This window comes from Amblyomma maculatum, chromosome 2, assembly GCF_055883805.1.
Source record: "Amblyomma maculatum isolate TAMU_Amacu chromosome 2, ASM5588380v1, whole genome shotgun sequence".
NCBI lineage: Eukaryota > Metazoa > Arthropoda > Arachnida > Ixodida > Ixodidae > Amblyomma > Amblyomma maculatum.
Window position 1 is genome coordinate 86,096,372 of NC_139345.1, and position 20,181 is coordinate 86,116,552.

The following is a 20,181-nucleotide window of genomic DNA, read 5'->3' on the forward strand; positions in this document are numbered from 1 at the left end:
ACTGGGTCTCTATGCCGAAAGAGGAAACACTGAAAGGCGACAGCAATACAAAGGTGTACTTAACCTTACACACTCCTGAAAAGCTCTCAGATTCAATAATAATATGGCACGACAGACAAGGACGTAGAAGGCACACGCAGATGACAGGACTAACAGCAAGGACTTCGACAAGGATTTCGCTCAATATGGACAGATAAGGACGTTGCATCATATTTTTTTTATTCAAGAATGCACCAACTAGCCCAAATAACAGTTCTTCCTGAAAATACCTCCCAGAGTGCACAGCATATTAAGCCATCATTTTAATATAATCAAAGTATGGTTGTCGTCAATATTTGAGGCACCTTTACTGATTTTGTACTGCTGGCACAAGAACTTGGTAAATTTTCTTGTCAATGCCAATACCATTAGAAATTCCAGCCATGTTTGGGTGTCATCCATTCGAACAGTTGCTGCTTGCTCTGCATGTATCGGACACCAAAATGGCAAAATCTATGCACTATGGTGTTGTTTTAAACACAAATGAAGACCTCGACTGCTATTCAGGCAGTCTGCTTGAGAAAATTGTGAGGATAGGGGACAAGAGGGTGTTGGTTGCATCACGATATCATTTTGCTTCTACTTCAGCAAATATTGCCATAAAGCCCCCATGTCATCCTTTACAAATTTGCCCCTTACAAGCAACAAATCATCATCCTTTCCTGAAAATGCTTTGCAATAGTGGAGTATTGATGGAAATATATAGTTCTTCATTCAATTTTGAGTTGCAAAATAAATTTGTGAAATGAGACTTTGCATTTTATTTATTTTCCAAAAAAGAAGCAACGAAAATATTACCTCGGCAAGAAGGGTGCCAGGGGACTAAATGTCTTTCCCAGCAAAGACATAGCTGATCTTTGCTTGCTTGCAGTTTGTAAGCAACATTTGCTGGGACTTTTTGTGCATTTTTTCTCATGTGTTCCGGCAAACTGTCGCAGCAGATTAAGGGCAACCATAATTTGTCCCGGTGTTTGCATGCGGCACCGCTGCCGACACCGAGTCGATGGGCCGGCTTTGTACTGCTGGCGAAATCTCGTGAATTAACATCAATATAACTCCCATTTCGTACTGCACAGTTTGGCAAAAGCGGGACGTAGTTGCTTCACGATGTTACCATTGGCTCGCAGTCAATACATCCTTTAGCGTTTTGTATAATATAGACCGAAAATAGACTTTTTCGCCTTCATTTTTCAGCAAAAGGTTGGTTAAATTGGGACAGATAGCGAAATTAGTTTCATTATTTCGAGTTATTCAAAGCATTGGACCATATGAGTGTCTGAGGGGGAACTGGAATATCTTCGTCAAATTGGGACTTTCATTAAATCTGGTTTCGTTAAATTGAGTTTTGACTTCACTGCTTTTCCCACAGGGAGGACCTGCATGAAACCAAGTGGATCTGCCATAGTGCTGTTGGATACAGTAAGCTTCTTAAGTTTTCAAAGAACCAGAAAAAATGTCAGAATTAATCAAAAGCTTTAATTATTCAATGAGCCTGAGTAAACTGCCAACAAATGTTTGCATCATAGTAGTTTTGTATGATGAACGCTTGCACGATGATTGTCTGCATTTGAGATGAAATTCATCCGAGAACATTTTTTCCCATGTTCTTCAAGTGCTTCGCTTTACGCACATTGTCGGCAAGGTCCTCTTCACAGAAGGGAAAGTCCTTCTTCACAAAATGGCCCATCGCGTTTTTGGGATGCTTCACTGCACATGGTGAACCAGATTGCACTGAAGCACATAGTGTGGTGAAACTCACTCGGTAATTTTCGAATACGAATTGAATAACAGACATAGTCGATATTTTGATTGCTGGAATTGGTTGCGAGCGATATAGGTGTTAGACTTGTACACAAAGGGAGTATATATGAGCTCTAAATATCATGTGGTTATAAAAAATGAGCTTAAAAATTGCAAATATTTCTAAAATTCTAAATAGTATCTAAAATTTAACCACAACCACTTCTGACAGTTTCTTCTGAGAGGCAACCCTAATCAATTCTAAAATATGCAAACGTAAAATGAGTTGTGTATATATTTTTATAATTTTAAGCAATATAATTAACTTTTTTTGATGCCTTATAGTTATAAAGCACTGAGGATTATTGTTGTGGGAGATCTAATAAAAGTTGAAGATAGCTTCTTTAAGTTCAAATCAAAGTTGCCTATTTTTCGACGTTATTGAATCTGGTCAGATTTTCAAGTCTTGTTGGGAAAGAACTCGCTTATTGCAAACTACCCAACTTTTCCTGAAATGAAGACAATGATAGAGGGGAACGTTGAGCTAGTAGGTCGAACATCTCGCAAAAAGGCAAGACTAATGCGGGAGACCAATGCGTTAGTACGCCTTCGGAGGTACTGTTGAAAAAGGGAATAGATTTTTTACGCTTACCAGCAGGATGTTAAAGTTAAGGAAGAAGTTAGCAGCAGAGGTAAAGTGAAGGGAGAAGATGTGCGGGTTCAGGTCAATATAATTGTTAGGGCAGCATTGTCCTTGTGTCTGTGCGTGCTTCTTCTGTTTTGTTGCCTGCTCTGCTCCCTTTCTGTAAGAAGACAATGAGTTCCAGAATACAGTAGAATCCTTTTATAGTAAAGTCATTGGGACCGGCAAAAACCTTTATTGTATCGGGTCTTTACTACTATATCAGTTGTTGGTGATGATTCATGGTTCTGAAGATGCTGTCTGGTAATTCAACGGGTGAACATGACTGAACATGACTTGCACATGACTTGTTCCTTACAAAAAAAAACAACTAAAATACATTTTTTAACTCTTATCGTCTCTTCGTGCCATTTTATTTTTGAGTTGTAAGATTTTTTTTGTTTACGTCTCATAAGCTTGAGGCAACGTGGCTTGGCCTCACGCTGTATGCTTTCCCTCACAGCTCCAAGACCTACGTAAAGTTGGCTTCTTCTGAGTGCTGTTAAGCTTGGTAGTGAAGCCATTAAAATTTTTTTACTATATCCAAGTTTAGTATAGCGGGGTTCTACTAAAAAAAAGGGGGGGGGGGGGGGCGGGGATTCGGTGACAAGACCTCAATGCGTCTTGCCAGAAGGTAGGGCTTCTTTCAGCACATAACTTCCGGAGAAAAGTTTGTGATATTTTCCAGAGAACGCCACATAATATTTTTAAAATTTTTTTTTAGTGTCTAAGAATGCAAGTTACGCAGATTTAATGAGTAAATATTAGCTTGCTGCAAACCTACAACATGGCAAAAAGCGGCGCTTCATTTTTCTTTTCCTAGAAAAGTAGAGGTTATCTTGCAAAACTAAGGTTCATACCTTTGTGTTGCCGCATTTGCTAACTGTTTAAATTTCATTACAAGAAATGGTCATGGCACCTCAGTTAATGTCCTTCTGAACACATCCATTAACAAGAGTGGGTTTCACATATGAGAATATAGTGCATTCAAGTGAAGAAACGATACCAATCCACTATACAATAAAAGAAAATTAGAAAAACTGTGTTGACATACAATCATGCCCCATTAACATAACACCCGGTAATATGGACGCCCCGAGTTATGGACAATTTCTGAAAGCCAAACTTTTAAGGCTAAGCCTTTCTAGGCTCAGGCAACAAAAAGTTGTGCACAGGATCTGTGCATGGGATCTGTGAGCTTTCACCAGCTGTATGAGCTTGAAGTTTTGACCATGATCTGTATTGCTTTCATAAAAATGTTTGTGGCATGCTCCTTTTTGGTGTTGGCTGCTGTCAGTGCGAAGTTCTAGATAACCTCCTTGGTCAGTGCGCAGTTTTGGCGTTATTCCACTTGTTCAGATTTAGAGGGATAGCTCGCCGACGGGAGCGCCTCTCGCGGCGAGGAGCGTACTTGCTGCAGGATACGCTCGCCGCCGCGCGTGAGGAAACGGCTGCATTCCGACTGCGACGAGGATGCTGCTGCATTCTCAGTTAGCAAAGGCAGCTGATTTTAAGCATAAACGTTGCGTTGTCGATTTCGCAGGCATGAAAATATATATTTCCCCGTGAATCATGTTTTATTGCTTACGCTATAGTCATTTGATTGCGGTTGTTTGGCGGCAAACGTTGCCTCAGGCAGCGATGCAGCTCTTGTCGGTTACCGGAGGATGTATGCTATAAATGCAGCTGCATGCACCATCGATCTAAATTTCTTCCCCAAACGTCAGTCGGGAATTGGGAGCAAGCATTTTATTCCAGTTAGGAAGGCAAATGAAGAGGCCCATCCTACGTGTTATAAATATGACACTCCAACCAATTGCTAGCTGACAAGTTTTAATAAATAATATAGGTATTTCAATAAAATAGGTGATACCTATATTATTAAAATCTTTCCAGAAAAGAAAATTGTTCAGAAGTTCGACCTCGCTCTACGTCTGCCCTTACAAATATGTCTGTTGTAACTGCCGCAGTTCGTTCCAATTCCATAGAGAATATATATGCTGATTTCAGAGAACGGCACGCTTGGAAGACTGTATGCTGAAAAGCCAGATACCTGAAGCATGCTATTGAGTTCGTCGTACGTGCTCTAAATTAACAGCTGGCAAACTTTTGGGGCGCACCGGGAAATTTCGACAAAAGAAATAGAACTACCGAGAGATTGCGCCAGCGTCGAGGCAGCACGAGAGCCACCGAAGGCATCTTCACTGCACAGGCAGGGAGGGGGGAGGGGGGGGGGGGTGAGGAAGCCACGTCTTCGACATTGGGATCAGGTCGCGTGCGGACGCATCCATGCGGGCCCCGCTCCTGCCGGAATGGCGAGGCCCGCTTGCCCGTCCCATCTAGCCTCGGAGATGTCCCCTGCCCTAACGTGGGCAAACATTTGCCGTAGTTTGCTGTTGGCGTGTTTTATTGCTAGCTGGCGTTGTTGTTATTGCAGCAATAAATTGCGAGAGCACTGTGGAATCTACACTGTATAAATGTGAAAGCCGGAGCGTTGCTGCTGCGCACGGTGCATCACATTTGCTGTCAGCATGATTATCATCTGAATGCACTGTCATTACCATTGCTATTGTCATCATTGTCATTATCACTAATTTCAGCATCATTGTCATCGCTATCATCCCCACTGTAGACAAGGAGAACTATGATGTGCGTTTCAGGATCACGGGCGTGACACTTTCTTGCCAGTCAACAAAGTACATACAGGCATAAAAAATCACTAGCCTACCTTTGTCTAATGCGGTTTATTAAAACTAAAAAAAGAAAAGAGCGGGCGTACCACAGGGATCCGAGGGATTGATGTTCGATTCCCGGTGGAGACAGAATTTTTATTTGGTTGATGACGTCATCAGGGTGATTGACAAGTGACACATCAGCGCACAGATCCGACGCACAAATCCCGCGCACAACTCTCGCGCATAGGATTTCGTTCCATAGCCTAGAAAGGCTTTCCCCTTAAAATGCCAGTTTGTTGTCAGCACGTGCTACTCCTTTGTTTCCAAGAGCAGCTGTCGGCGTGCGCTCGCCAGAGCGCGCGATCACGGTATGGGAGTCGGCGACTTGGACAGTCAGTCGCAAATACCTGTAAGCGGGGGAAACATTCAGATTCGGGGAAAACATTCAGAAACATATTCAGATTCGTTTGCGCGTGGACGTGAGCATCGATAGGTGTCGATCACAATCGCCAGCTGGTTTTAACACCTACTCAACACTAAGTCCTAGATGGAGACCCCGTTTGAGTGCGGAGCATCGGCCAAGGAGCCCGGTAGTCTCCAGGTGCTGTCAAAAAGCAGCTGGGTGTCGTATGATGGCCACCATACCATAGACACACCGTAAGGACTCGTGGGACGCCACCGCGATCAGATGCGTCGTCGGACAAAACTTCAATAGTTGTAGGGCCACGTTACTTCAGACTGTTCTTGAAGTGTCTCCTCAGGTCCAGGCCCCGTAGACGAGGAGCCACATTGAAGTCCCGGACCCCTCCAGTCAGCGTACAGGTCTCAGCGGTAGACCGCCGAAAACAGCCCCCCCCCCCCCCCCCCCCCCCCCCCCCCCTCTCTCCCAGCCTTCAGCGTGCACCTTTTCAACAGTGCTCCAAATACGGTTTTGCGCCACTCCAAATGGACTGCGAAACCGGTCAAGAGAGAACTTGTGAAAGGGGGACATAGGACATTTCGTGCGGGACAGTATACTTCCGTGTAGTTCGAGGTGATTTTCTGTTATTAATGCGAAAGTATATGTTGGTGATGGAAATGTCCGCAAACTGTGCCGCCGGCAGTTGGTTCCCTCGTGACATGATCAGTCAATGACCAGATGAGAGTTGTAAGTCATGGTATAACGAAGTGCTGCATCATCAACGAGTCATATGACATGAAAGTGTCGAGTTATGTGAGCGCCGTAAGGCACGAGTTATGGGTCATGAACCAATAAAAGCGTTGAGTCATGCCTCATGCCATGTGGTTAAGCAGATGTAGAAGGCATCGACAACCGTCGTCACTCCAACGCTTGTTTCTTTCTCATTCCCCCAATGCAGTTTTTGCAGTGGCCTCTAAGTTATTCTTGTTTAGAACGGGATAGTGATACAGTCGCCATCTCATTACCATACTCATTAGTGGCACCTGTCACGTGATTCATCCGGCCATGCATACAGGCCACCCATGAATAAACACTGTCCTGCTTGGTACCTCCGTGCCGGTGTGATTCTCAACACCCGGCGTATTACCCAAATTATGTGAATTTTAATGACTAACTTTAACATTTATATATCAAAAATGCAATCTTGAGCCTGGTTGCTCAGTTTACAGTAGATCATTGACCGGTATTGTAGGCTGCATTAGTTCCTGTAATCATCATCATCATCATCATCATCATCATCATCAGCCGCACTATACCCATTACAGGGCGAAAGTCTCTCCCATGAGAGCATCAAGCCGTTCTCACAGCTTTTAGTCCAGTCTCCTCCTCTCAAATTGAAATAAAAGAATCGAGTATAATTGAATATTCCTCCAATTTACCCGGTAATGTACTAGCTTCATCCACTTGACCCCTGTGAACTTAACCTCATCCGCCCATCTAACTTTCTGCCGCCCCCGTCTGTATTCATAAAGGTGCAATCACTACAAGAATGTTAATAATTAGAAATTGACTCATTTTGTCATATCGGTGAGAAGGCCATGATAGTGTTCTTTTGTTCTATTTGCTAGAACCTAAAGAGCATGGTTGTACGAGTCGCTATTGCTCATTAAAAGCAACGGAAGTCGCCCGCATGCTGAAGTCGAAAATGGTAACAAGCGCAGCGCGGCTCATCGCCGAGCGAGCGGCGAAGACACGCTGACAGCTCTCAGCGTTGCAGGCAGGAGCCGGAGCCGCAGCTTTGTCGAGAGGCACCACGTCTGCTTCCTTCTCAGCGCCTGGAACGCGTCAGCATTTTGCTTACGTGAGCCGTAACGAATGGTAAAACATAAAATAAATAACTGTAAATAGATACTTTTAGCATAGTGCATGCCGCAGCCACCACCTCGCGCATAGGCTGATTGGCCCTGACGAGGTCGGTGCACAGTTTTATATCGGGGTTATGTCGACGGACCGCTACATATCTGTGCATGCAACCAGCCACCTTTCTGGATCGTTTAGCTGGTGTTTAGCTGTTTGCTTTTAGCTTTTGCTTCTTCGCGCTTCTTTTGGCTCAAATCTGCTGGTTTGCATTGGGTTGGAAGTATGTTCTCGAACTTTAAAGTCGAGTCTTCTTCGAATACACCGTGTTTACAGGTGAGGTTCTTGCAGACTGCCTGCAAGAACAAAAACTCTATAGAGATCGAGTTTCCGGTATCCGATAACCGGGATGCACTGTATACACAAGAGAAAGCGGCACGCGTCGTTTTGGGAGTACCACGCATCACGCTCGCGTTCTTGAGACGCGTATACGGGCCTGGTACAGACAGACCACAGTCGACGTTTCTGTCATAAAGCGCAAGCTCAAGGCACTTGTGAAATGAAATTGACGCCGAGAATGGCAATTGCCAGCATTTGTCGCGAGCAAATTATCGTACTAGCTCAGTGCAATGTGCTGTTAAGAGGCACTATCATGCGCAAGGCGGAATCTCACCGAAATCACGTTTATTTAAAACTGAGCGCGATGCCCCTTCGCCATAGATATCTTTATGTTATTTTCGGAAAGAGCGTATACCGTATAGGCTCGAACATCTGTTTCGCTGCTGATTCCTATCAACCAGTTAGCTGCAACAAGCGTGTCACAGAAATCGCGGCGACCGGCGGCTCGTATGAAGAGCGGGGAGCCTTTGCTCTCACTCCAATTGATGGCTTGAATGAAATGAATGAACACGACGCTAACGTCCTCCCATTCCTCCGAGGCCCCTGTGGCACAGGAACACGTGGGTTTCTCAGCTATGAACTCCTTAAAGACATTCCTCAGTTAGATTGCAACAGCTTGCGGATATGTCGCACCGAAAATGCCGCAACTTTGGTCGATTACAAACTGTGGTTATAAAGCATGTCAAAGTTAAAGATATATATATCTACCCGTCCTCTTGGTCGTTAATCGATTAAACTGCGCAGTGAGCGCTGCTTCTATGAGGTTCGATACTCCTAAGGCCACCCACAAGCTTTTTAGTCGATGCCCACTGCTGTAGCCCCAGAGCTATCTTGACACTTTTTCTTATGATCAACTCTAAGCGCTTACGGTCGGATATATGGAATAGCAAACGCGATCCTCCTGATTACAAAGGCTTGTAGTATAGCCTAAGCAGATTTGCCTCCTTTAAAGCACAGCTGCATCACTTTTCAAGAATTCTGCGATATTCAAGAATTTGAATGTCCATAAGCTGTCAGTAATGCTTGCAAACTGTTTTTGTGTTATCAATAAAACTGATGAAGTAATCAACGATTAAAATTCGAGCTTCTCCTCACCGCACCGAAGGAGTGCGTAGAAGCCCGATGATGACGTCACGGACGGTACTATTTCTTCTTTTCGTTACCTTCGCCCACATCCTGCGGTGCCTTTTCTGATGCCACCGAACAATGTTTCTGGGCCTTCAATTTTGGTAGCCTTGTTTTTACTTCGTCCAACCAAGCCGTTCTATGCGGGGAAACGTACCGGTACCGTCAGTGACGTCATCATCCGCCCCCCACGCGTCGCTGTGTGGTGCTGAGAAGCCTGATAACCGAAGCGGTTTAAATCGCTATTTGCGCCATTGTTTGAAATGCTAGCGCGAATATATCTCGCATGCTTAACCTGGAAGCTGTAATCATTCGATTCCTCGACACTCATCAAAATCTGCAACCAGTGCAGTTTCCCTTTAAGCCTGCTTGCTTGCTGGCGACACGTCAAATCAGCCTGCTAGTGTGCTGCGCGCTCCGTTGGATTCTTTTCAACGCACGGGAGTTACATCTTATGGACTGCACGTGTAGCCCCATTATGCGCATGCAGTCCACCTGTGGGATTGTCGGTCGATCTACCCTGAAAGTGATGCTCGGCTTTTCCTTCTTTTTCTGCGCTTGTGCCGTCATCGTAAGTTCTCATTTTCCAGCGGAACACCGAAGTCCCTTGCACTGCCAATATTCTATCAATGCACCGCCGTCTGTAAAGCTTTCTCTATAAAGCCACTGCTTCCGTGGTTGGTCCAGAGCGTGATGTCGTCTGCATAGATACTATGATGTAGTCCCTTTATCTCTGCCAGCTTGCCTGGTGAGTCGTCATAGCTATGTTAAAAAGGATGGGTGAGAGCACCGATTCCTGTGGGGTCCTACGGTCTTCGAGTCGAACCCTTTTCCGTCAACAATTTCCAATGTTGACGTCAACTGCTCTGTCCGTTAGAAAATATGTAATATAACTTTAGGTTCAGCTTCCTACCCCTAGCGCACTGAGGTTGTCTAGGATAGTGTCGTGGTGGACGTTATCAAAGGTCTTCGCCACATCGAGGCTTACCACTATTCTCGTCTCTTGTTTGTGTCTCTATTATCTGATATTTCAGCTGCTGCATGACGGCGGTTACAGAGAGTCTCGATCGAAATCCTATCATCGTTCTCTTCTAGAAATCTTTTAAGCCTAGTTTGCACCACGTGCTCCATGAGCTTGCCCACGCATGATGGGAGCGAAATGGGCTTTAAATTTGCTAACCCCAATTTCTTCCCAGGTTTGGGTATAAAGACTACGTTAGCTAACTTCCATTCATGTGGGATTGTGCCTTTTCCCCAACAGTTCTATATGTACGCTGCTAGGTTACTTATCGACCTATCATCTATATTTCGAAACATTTTGTTGCTGATCCGATCCGGGCCAGTTTCCGACTTCGTTTTTAACCTATTAATTTCCGCCCCGGCTTCAGCTAGGGATTGGCACATCTATAGCGTCTCGTTTACCCGTCCACGGTATTCTGGGAGCTGGGTCGCATCTGTCGAGTCAATATACCTTGCCTGAACCTCGTCCAGTAGTTGGTCGTTCCCGATCGAGTAGCTATGTATCGCTTTCTTTCTAAAGCTGCTGTTTTGCCGCCGCTTTGCTGTTGTCTGGGTCTATCAAGTGGTTAAATAGCTGCCAGGTTCGCGCAGTCCCCATGTTGCGCTCTAAATTATCGCACACACTGTGCCAATTCTGGCGCGTAAGCTCCAGCGCGTATTGTTCAATCTCCTTACTGAGTCTGGCTATCTGCTTCCGCAGACCTCTATCCTACGTAAGAACAAGCGCATTGGTACCCCGCCTCACTCCCCTCCTAAGTTTCTATTTTTTCTGCATAGATGGCGATCCCTGTCAAGAACAGTTAGAGTTACTATATAGGCAAAGCCGATATAATATCTCTAGCGCTGCCTCGCGATGCTGTGGGGGTGTTTACAACCTACAAATAATTGTAATAGTCTGCAGGACCGTTTGTTGTCTGATACAAGACCAGCTGCGATTTCTTTGGCAACACCAACATATCCCAGCCTTTAGTTACAAAACACGAAATATCATATCAAGCAGTTAATTTGGAATTGTATTCATGAATCAGAAATCTTTTCTCCTTACCGTGAAGTGTTCCAAACGCATTTCTGTATTATTTATTTTATTTTTTTTTCCTATCGCAAAACTTTCATTTTTACTACTCCCTTTTTGCATCTTCACATTTGTTTTTTTTTTTTTAATTTTTTTTATGTTTGTTCGTACTTTAAGGTTCTGGTTCTAAATGTTTTTTACTCCTCCTTTAGCTCATCTTGTGGTTTTTTTGCGCATTTGCTTTGTACCACATCTGTTGTACCGCCAGTGTGTTCTTTTGATTTCTGTACATTTCTCTTTTTTTCTGCCCCCTCATTCACATCCTTTCAAGGCCCGTAAAGCACAAATAAATGAATAAATCTTGTAAATTACGCCTATTGAAGCTGTAGTGGAATATTTCAGAGCAAGTGAACGTGTAGTCTGACCGGAATCAACTATGCTGTCTGTGATCACAAACTTTTTTGCTACAAGGAATTTTCCGCTGACCGGTGACTCACCGCTAGTACATGCAGGAGAACCATTCAAAAGTGCAATTTAAGACGTGAATAGTGTACCCAATTTGGATGTGGGGAGCGTAGAGGTTTGTATTCTCTGCTTGACCTCGTGATGCTATGTTGGTACACAAATGACGTCAGTGTACGCGCACTTCTAAAGCAGAACTCTCGCAGCGTTGGTCTGGGTGATGATTCGTACCGAGAACGTAATAGCCTAATAGAGTTAGGTAAATAATTAAACTATTAACCATACTGTAGTTTTCGTTACAGCGTACATTGCAAGGCAAAGGCCGTGATTCTGTTTAGGTTATCTGTCTTCCATAATTGTAGCTCCTAGCGAAGTTTATTTGTTTACCTTTAATTCAGTTTGGATACCATTAGCTCGCGCTTGCCTTTCAATCCACGCAACCCTCTATGTTTCTCGTTTTCGAAAGCTCGCTTCAAGTTTCTTTATTTCATTTCAATCTTTTTCGTTCACCTTCTAGTTTTGTCCTCATTCGTAAGCACAGTACCTGTGTCGATGTCTGCTGCCTCCTCTACGTTGCGCGTAGTACTTACCACGTTTCCGATTCAGAGAGCCCGTTACAGACCGACGAAAGGCGGTATCCTCCAAGTTGTACGGAGTGAAAAAAAGATATGTGCGTTTATTATTTGTATAATTAACAAGGTATATATTTTTTCTTGCGTTGGTTGAGTGGCTGTCCCGCAGTGACGCGAGAGTATCGCTAAGGCATAACAAAAACGCGAAAAAAGAGGGTGTGCATGAGAAAAAACAACAGCATGGACGCGGGTCTCCACGTTTCTATAGCACAGGTGTGGCGGCGCATGTTGTCGGCATCAAGTCAGTCCAGGGGTGGGGGGAAGGTTGGCGATCAGTAGACCTCTAACCGCGTGATGCTGTTCCATAGCCTCATGAGCCCGTAGCCCTGGCGTTTTTCTTTCTTGGGCCGCTTGCTCTCGTCGATGCCCATCAAGTCGTGAGACATCAGCAGGTCCCGCTTCTCCTCGAGTGTCTTGATCCAGGCGGCTTGGGAGCAGAGAGCGGCAGCGTTAGCGTTAGGATCCACACTTTGCTTATACCCGGGCACAACTTTCTGTGGCAATGAGGCGAGAGTTACAAAGCCGAAACGCATCAAATCACTCCGCAGCAATATATAGTCCCTCCAGAAATTTCGCGGACCTTCCTCGGGAATACTATATTACCAACGTTGTTATTGTATCATGATTTTGCTGCAGTTCTAGCCCACACAGCTTGAGCACAACACGCTGTGCGCATGTCGATAACTGCGCCGCCTGTCGGCCATCCCGCCAAGCCTCGCCATGCCCCGTCTCCCAGTCGGTATCTCTGTGCTTTTGCAACAGTGCTTGTTTTGTCAACGTAAGTCGTGCGGACTATAGATTAGTCGCGAAATTTACTTTCGCACATGCCTTCGCTTGTGCAAAGGAATACATTTTTGCGCATTTGAATTTGTCTGCTCGAAGTCTGTCATTTTCACGTCAAGGCGGAACTGAAACCGTCACTGAGGCCGGATATGTGTGAACATACTTGGCGCAGTAGTACTCTAAAGAAAGCTTCTCCCCCATTAGTCTTGATTGCATAGCTACAGAAAGCTGTCCCCAAGTATAGAGCACTTGAGGGGAAAGAAGGTTGCACTTACTTGGTCAGGACGGCAGTCTTTACCAAGTAACCTGTTTTCCCAACATTACGCGCTTCAGGGCCGACCTATATTTCCGGTGTTGCCATGATCGGACATTTTCTGTGTACGCATATGTATGTGCAGTCGAATAACTGCAGTGTAGTAGATTGTACGCATTATTGAAGAGGGACATTTTGTTTTGGTTTTGTGATCTTCTGCAAAGTTGAGCTGTTTGGAAAGCACTGCAAACTGCTGAAAGAAAAAAACACCTTGCACTCTCGTCACTGAATGCAAAAAAAAAAAAAAAAACCTAAATCTTCCGAGCTCTTTGTGGACTTCTGACTGAAATGTGCTGGGAATGGGAATGGACAAGTCAAACTGCATGGTATACTCTGCTGTATACTGCAGGAAAAGGCCGTTCATAAGCATAATAAAAGACGTAATGTCTAAACATGCGACGCTTCATCATTCTACATCTAAGTGCTTCTAAGTATGCGATGCTTTAAGTTTCAGAGCACAGGAAGGGGAAAATGGTAGGTGGTAGACTCCGCGAGCTTGGAGTGTTGTGCAGAATATATAGCTGGCGCATTCGTGGAACCTAAAATAATTGCTATTGCGGGGATGCTTAATAATCACGAAATTAATTACGGGGGCACAAGCTTACGTCAAGAATTAAAAGTGCCGTATTATTCCAGTAAAATGCGTTGCGGGGCTAGTTGGTTCATGCTCGTAAACTTATGTAAAGCGCAACACAGCGCCCTGTCCTGTCTCTCTTGTCTGATTGTGGTGTCTGTTGCGCTTTACATAAGTTTACGTGCTGTATTATTGACAGAAACAGACCGCTGTGCGAGCCAACAACTAGTCTCATGAAAAGTCGTTTCACTCGTCCAGACATGTGCTGCAGACGTTCAGTTCTAGAACAGGGACAACATACTGTGTACTGCTGCCAACATTATTACTCCTGAGAGGAAAATGAATAGATACGAGGCCGATATGTCACAGCGAAGTGGAAACGACCGTTCATTTTTGGTTTCAGCCATCGAACCGTAAATATATGCCTTATTCATAGAGCGCAACAATTCAGACACTGAGGACGTTTCGTGAATTTCTAGAGTGACCATATGGCATCATATGTATCGGTTATAGGTTACAATTTGCAATCCAAATGATACTTCGTATACATCTTGCAGACGTCTCAGTCAAGCTATAAACTGTTACAAGACAATCTTTAATCAGTCTAACATCTCAGATCAATATAATGCAGATATCTGCTGTGGGTCTTTTTCTTCGTTCCTCGCCACTTCCTACGAAGCAGCTGCGTGCGTAAACTAATTTGTTCTCTGCTACAGACATTAGCGGCCGGCAATTGTGATAGTATGCTGAGTTTCACACCTGCCATCTCTTTGATGGGGATGCTCCCGCCAAACTCCAGGGGCAGGATCTCAGGCGCTATGTGCTCGTGCAGGCTGGACACCTCGAAGTGGACGAACATCTGAAAGAGAGTCGGGTGATGAGTTGGAACTCGGGGGACGCCTCAGCGTTGGACGGGAGTGTCGCAGAGCGCAGTTCATACCCTGCTCTGCAGCTTCCGGCTGAACATGCTTAGCGCCAGCTCGTAGATGGCCGAGATGTACCTCGGCACGTTCACCCAGTGGATGTTTTTGTGGCGCATGGGCCATCCTTTCTGTAGGGGAGAAATGTTGGGAGGCAGCACAGCAGATATCGTCAGTCCTCACTAGCAAACATATACAGTTTTATATTTGATTTAATGGAACCTGTCACAAAAAGCACTATCAGCTAACCGTTCATATTATGCTGTTCTGGTTAAACACGCCATTCTGGTTAGAGTGCGTAACGAACTGGTTGCAATGCACATCTTTGCACGCTGAGGACTTAACTCACATGCTTTTTTTATGCCTGTTCCTTCAACTTTAAACTGGATCGTATGAATATTTGATGGTATTTACTTGTTTCAGTATTGCTAGCAGCTTCTACGACACCACACAGCAAAGCATGAATGTTCCATATCATGTCTAGTCGTTTAATGTGTTACATGGCGCGCAGCTACCTACAGTTCTATGCATTTGTACCATCATATCACCTATGGTTGTACAGCGCGAATCGCTACACGATGTATTGGCCTGTAGCGTGCCATAATAGTCATGATAGTCAGTGATCACTATTTCGTCCCGAACATCTTTCCGCGGTCAGTGCAAGACAGCTTGAGCGTCAATTTTGGAGGCTCTGTTTGTCTTCAGGAGCGCTTACGTGCAGTGTGGCGGCGAGGTTGCAATTAGGCCACGGCTGCTGTTGATTGTTGAAAACAATCAACAGCGTTAGGATCATTTGGGTGAAAGTCTTTAAGTGGCGCAGTATTCTTGGTGCGTAAATGTTTAGAAAAATTGGCTACAAACTATTGTATCTGATTTTTGTTTTACTTTTTTTTTGTTTAAATATTTCAGGGTGGCAGGCAGCTGCACTCTGGTTCTTCACATTAATAAATTTAGCCCTAGAGTGACGTGATGTCCGACTAGTTCAATAGCCCGAGCTTGTTGCCAAATGAATTGCCTGCACTCTCGTCACCAGCACTTACGGCAGCCGCGGTCGTTTGAGGACGAAATGATTACTTTTTGGGTTTCGAGTTGCGCGAGTACCCAGGGTGTCGGTCCTTCAGCGGTGTGTAGTACTTACAACCTCCTTTTCTTTTCATCCATCCATTCTTCAGCTCCGTATTTAAAGAGATGTCCCTTCTGCAAAAAATCTCAAGTATGTGTCCCTTGTCGCAAACATTGCCACCAGCCCTAATCAAAGCGCTGGCTCATCAACAATTGATGCTAAACAGGTATTGTATGTTATCCGCCACCGACACATGGGTTGTCACGTTGTTTAAGCATTTCAGGGTGTTAATGTGAGTATATTAATGGTTTATACGATGCTGTTGACCTGCCAAGGTAACGTTGTTTACCACCAACCTCAAGTTTCGCGTCAGAAGAAGGAATATGATAGCGGAAAGGGAGGTGGCTTTAGAAGTGAAAAAAAGTTGTACTTTTAACGTCTATTTGGAACGCATTTGAAACACATTACAGGCCGCTAAGGGGCTGAGTGAAAAAGTGAAGAAATTATGTTGGTGCAATGCTCTTCTGTATCGAAGTATTTTGTTAGTTGTGGGCCCTTTTTTGTTAGGTTTTATTGCTCATAGCTAGAGCACGCACAAGAGTGGTGAAAATAAACAGCAGCACTGAGGAAAAACCAAGTAATTGATGAGTTCCTCTCCTCTGTGCTTTGCTGTCAACGTTTTACCATTTTTTTCGTTCTATTGCTTCTGAAAAATTAAATCTCACTTTCAGTCGTTTCCTTCCTTACGAGAGGCATCGGAAGTTAATTAATAAACATTTAGTAAATACTGAAGAGACACTCCGATTCAGGGGCAAATAGTACGTTGTTTGAATTCAAAAGTGCGCGAACAAAGACACGGACATAGCGATAAGGCACAAAGAAAAGAACAACAGGTATGTATCGTTTTCTTCGTGCGTAATTCTTGTGTGCTTTGCTCCACTTGCAGCGCTGGTAAATTTCAAAACGAAGAAAAACAAACATGACGACGTATGGTTAGCCAAGCATAGAGAGGTTTCCACGTGCTTTACCGGACGTGCTTCTAAACATTCCAGCATGCTATATGAATGCTGAGGAGAAATGGTTAAGTCCCATGTATAAACTAACGGTAGCGTCAACGAAATGATGTCTCGGGTTGCCTTTTGATGCTAAGCTATGTAAAAGGTGATTTATTCTGTGGAAGTGCAACAGATCTATAAATTTCTCGTCAATGATTCCTTTAATTAATATTCAATATGAGCAATTATTGAATGCAGCGAGGTGAACGTTTGTTTCGTAAGTGTGCGAATAATTTACGAGATGCTCATCCTCTTTTATTCTTTTGCAGCGAAGTACAACTGTGACCAATGAATTTTTGGGAGCTGGAAGGAGACCTAATGGAAGGTTGTCTAATTGTGTTCTAGACATTTTATGAATGAATTAAATATTGCACATTGTTCTCAAATACTGAATATACTGTACTGTGCGTAAGACACAGAGTTTGTTAATGCAGAGCGCCAGTATAGTGGTAGGTGTAAAACAACTGTGCTGTCGTTTGCAATTTGTCAAGAATGATAAGTATTTGCGATTTCTTGAACAGTATATCGTGCCAAAGAAAGGCCACTTCACCGAAGAACCGATTTAGGGTTGTACAGTCCTCCATTTCTTTCTTAAAATTGTACAGCTATTTTAAAGCTACTGTCTTCAAGCAGCGCCAATAGAACATTAAAAGTGGAAATCATGTAGGACAATATTGTTTCTAAGAAGATATTAAATGTTGTGTTGGGCACAGATAACATTTAGCGTAGAGAATAGAGGTAATTTGAACGTAAGAAAGCCCTACGTTCATGCTTTCTCGCTCCGCTAGACTTCGCATATAAAGACAAAGAAAATTAAAATTTGAGTCCTCGAGGAGCATGACATAAAATTGAGCGTTGTGTTTAAGATTGAATCTGAAACTTTCTTGAATAAACGGGCAATTATTAAAGGGACCATGAAAAGTCATACTGAGATTCGAGAACGCTTTCAAACGATCGTATTCTATGCTCGTCTCCACAGCACAAATTATTTTAAGCTAGATTCATTAAGAGTGAAAATATCGGCTATCAAAAATGATGCTTCAACCCAACACACGCCGGTGCACAAGCAAAAAGAAAATAATAAAGTTAACAGGTCGCAACTGTTCGACATCGGTCCCCATCCCGCCCGCGACTTTGAGTGCTCATCCAAACGGCTTCCTTTACGTCGGCAGGCAAGAGTGGCTGAGAATGCACGGGAAAATGTCACTCTATTCATTTACGAGCAGATGCGAGGAGAAATCTTTAAAAATTATTCACTAATTATTTGCCCATGCAGAGGTTTCAAATTTGACCCGAATTCTCGCCTAGGCAACCTATACAGATTTGCTTCATTAAAATATGACCATAAATATTTTTTTAGGGTCCCTTTAAAAGCCCAGCCATTCGTGTTCCAGCCCCTTTCGTGTTTCTTGTTAGATCTAATGATTGATTTAGTTTGATAATCGAATCCTGAGCTTTACGGACAGTTCATCGTCCACGTTCTCCTTACAGCATTATTCAGTCTTATTGGAATTAATTCAAAACGTGCAGATTTTTAATGAGCGAGTGGTACTGAAAACGTGCTGCTTTAGTTCGCGCGGCACCCAACCTGAGCTGATGAACCGGTGTGATATCGTGCCGAACTAAACGTATATATAAAAAAAGAAACCTTAAAGCTCGCGTAGTGGACGAAACACAGTTAGGGTTCCTGGTATATGACGATTAAAGCTAAGCGCCTTACAGAAGGTCACCTGGAATGATTGGTGAGAAACGACTGCATGAAAGACGTTTTTCTTTTCTTTTTTTTTTTTTTCTGATGACAATATTCACGCGTCTTACGAAACAAAGTTCACTTTCGCGCTGTACGATCATCTGCCCATGCAATGCAATATGATAAAACAGATGTGCGCTGATCAAATATCTACTTCGATATCGCGTAGAATTGTCCATGCAGCTGAGGACATTCCCCAGGCTGTACGAAGCATAAGCTATATCAGAAGTTTTTTTATGTCCAGCCGTTACATGCGTGCACTGCATATTATCATTTGGTGATGCCTTGTCGGCATTACGTCTGGTTCTCACCTTGTGAAAACAATAGTCTATTATAATCTTTCTTGCATCACTGAATATATAGCGCTTTCTCGCACAGTCATATATGGACCCAAGTTTGCGAATTCGTGGCGAAGCGAGAGACGAGGGGAGCACTTGCCTCTCCGTTGATCATGACTCGCTGGACGTCTCTAAGGTTGACGTGCGCCAAGTGACTTAGCCTGAATCCGCTTTCGTCGAGTATGTAAGTGACGCCGTTCTTCTGGTTCTCCTCGTCTTCCAGCAGCGCCTCGAAGCTCATGGAGAACGCTCGGTAGATGTCGATGGTCTTGTGGATGCGAGGCTCCAGGGCACCTGCGTCAGCACCTCCCTTTGGTCAACGATAGATGCTTAGTTATTTCGTCTGCGCTGCTAGGCTAAACAGTGCAGTACGTAGCCACGTATGCGTTAAGCGAGAATTGTTCCCCGGAAACCGCGGAACTACCGCGGCACCAGGATCATAGATTTGTGCACTGGTAGACATTTGATTTCACGCCTTACGAATTATTCAGCTGAAATGTTTTTGATGGCATGTACTACAGAGCGAAGTGATTTCTTTTTTTATTGAGTTTGCGCAGGAATAAGGAAAATCTGGCCATTTATTGGCCACTCGGCGCTTAAATCACGTGCCCTCTGTAATTGGATTTGCACCAAGTGAGCCCTGAATTAATTCCTAGTTTGTTTTTTTTTCGGTGCATCATGTGGCATTACTGTGTCACTCGCGGTTCGCACTTGTCAGAGGGTAACAACGACGAACATGCAATTCGCCTGTATAATCACGATGACAACTGAGAAACTGTTCCAGCTGAGGACAGTTTTCTCGTAGGCTTATGCGATTTGAAGCTTCTGCCGCTTTTTGAGGGGTTCCATTAGGGCAATGGTTTATTAAGTGTTAGAATTGATCCGTGTTTGTCGATACGGAGGAATGAGATACGCATCAAACACGCTATGCGGCTTTTATAACACGAAACAAAACGAACAAGGGTGGGGGGTTTAGTTTCTTAGCCACCGGTTCGATAAGAGGACTTGCCTTAGTTAGCTAGCGGACCGAGGTCCCCCTTCAACTTTTCTACGTCTTGCTTTGTGTTGTCGAGAAACCCGCCTCCCTGCTCTTTCTCTGCCATTTACGGTTTTCATATTAGGCGTACTGACGAACGCAAACGTAGTATTTTGAAAACTGCAACGTGTAGTCTAAATAGGACGTGAAAAAACAACAAAAAAACGTTATAATAGTTATTTGGCCTGGCACGTGACTTTGGGCAGCTTGAGAGAGCTGTTTTGCGCATGCGCGAGCGTAATATTGCAACGCTTGCACATGAGCACGTTGAGCCAGCCAGTGTTGCGAGTTGCGAGTAAGTACGGT

At 44.1% G+C, this 20,181-nt stretch overlaps 1 protein-coding gene across 1 annotated transcript in view; it reads right to left on the bottom strand.

The window, feature by feature from the left end:
- Positions 1 to 11,963: 11,963 nt before the first annotated feature.
- Positions 11,964 to 20,181, bottom strand: part of LOC146199207 (clavesin-2-like) — a 76,796-nt gene continuing 68,578 nt past the window's right edge. Inside the window, exons 5-8 of the mRNA XM_084594684.1 lie at positions 18,940 to 19,133; positions 14,654 to 14,764; positions 14,473 to 14,572; positions 11,964 to 12,470 (exon numbers count right to left, since the gene is read on the bottom strand). Of these exons, the coding sequence (XP_084450810.1) occupies positions 12,316 to 12,470; positions 14,473 to 14,572; positions 14,654 to 14,764; positions 18,940 to 19,133 (560 nt within the window). The 3' untranslated portion in view covers positions 11,964 to 12,315. The remainder of the gene's footprint in view (positions 12,471 to 14,472; positions 14,573 to 14,653; positions 14,765 to 18,939; positions 19,134 to 20,181) is intronic.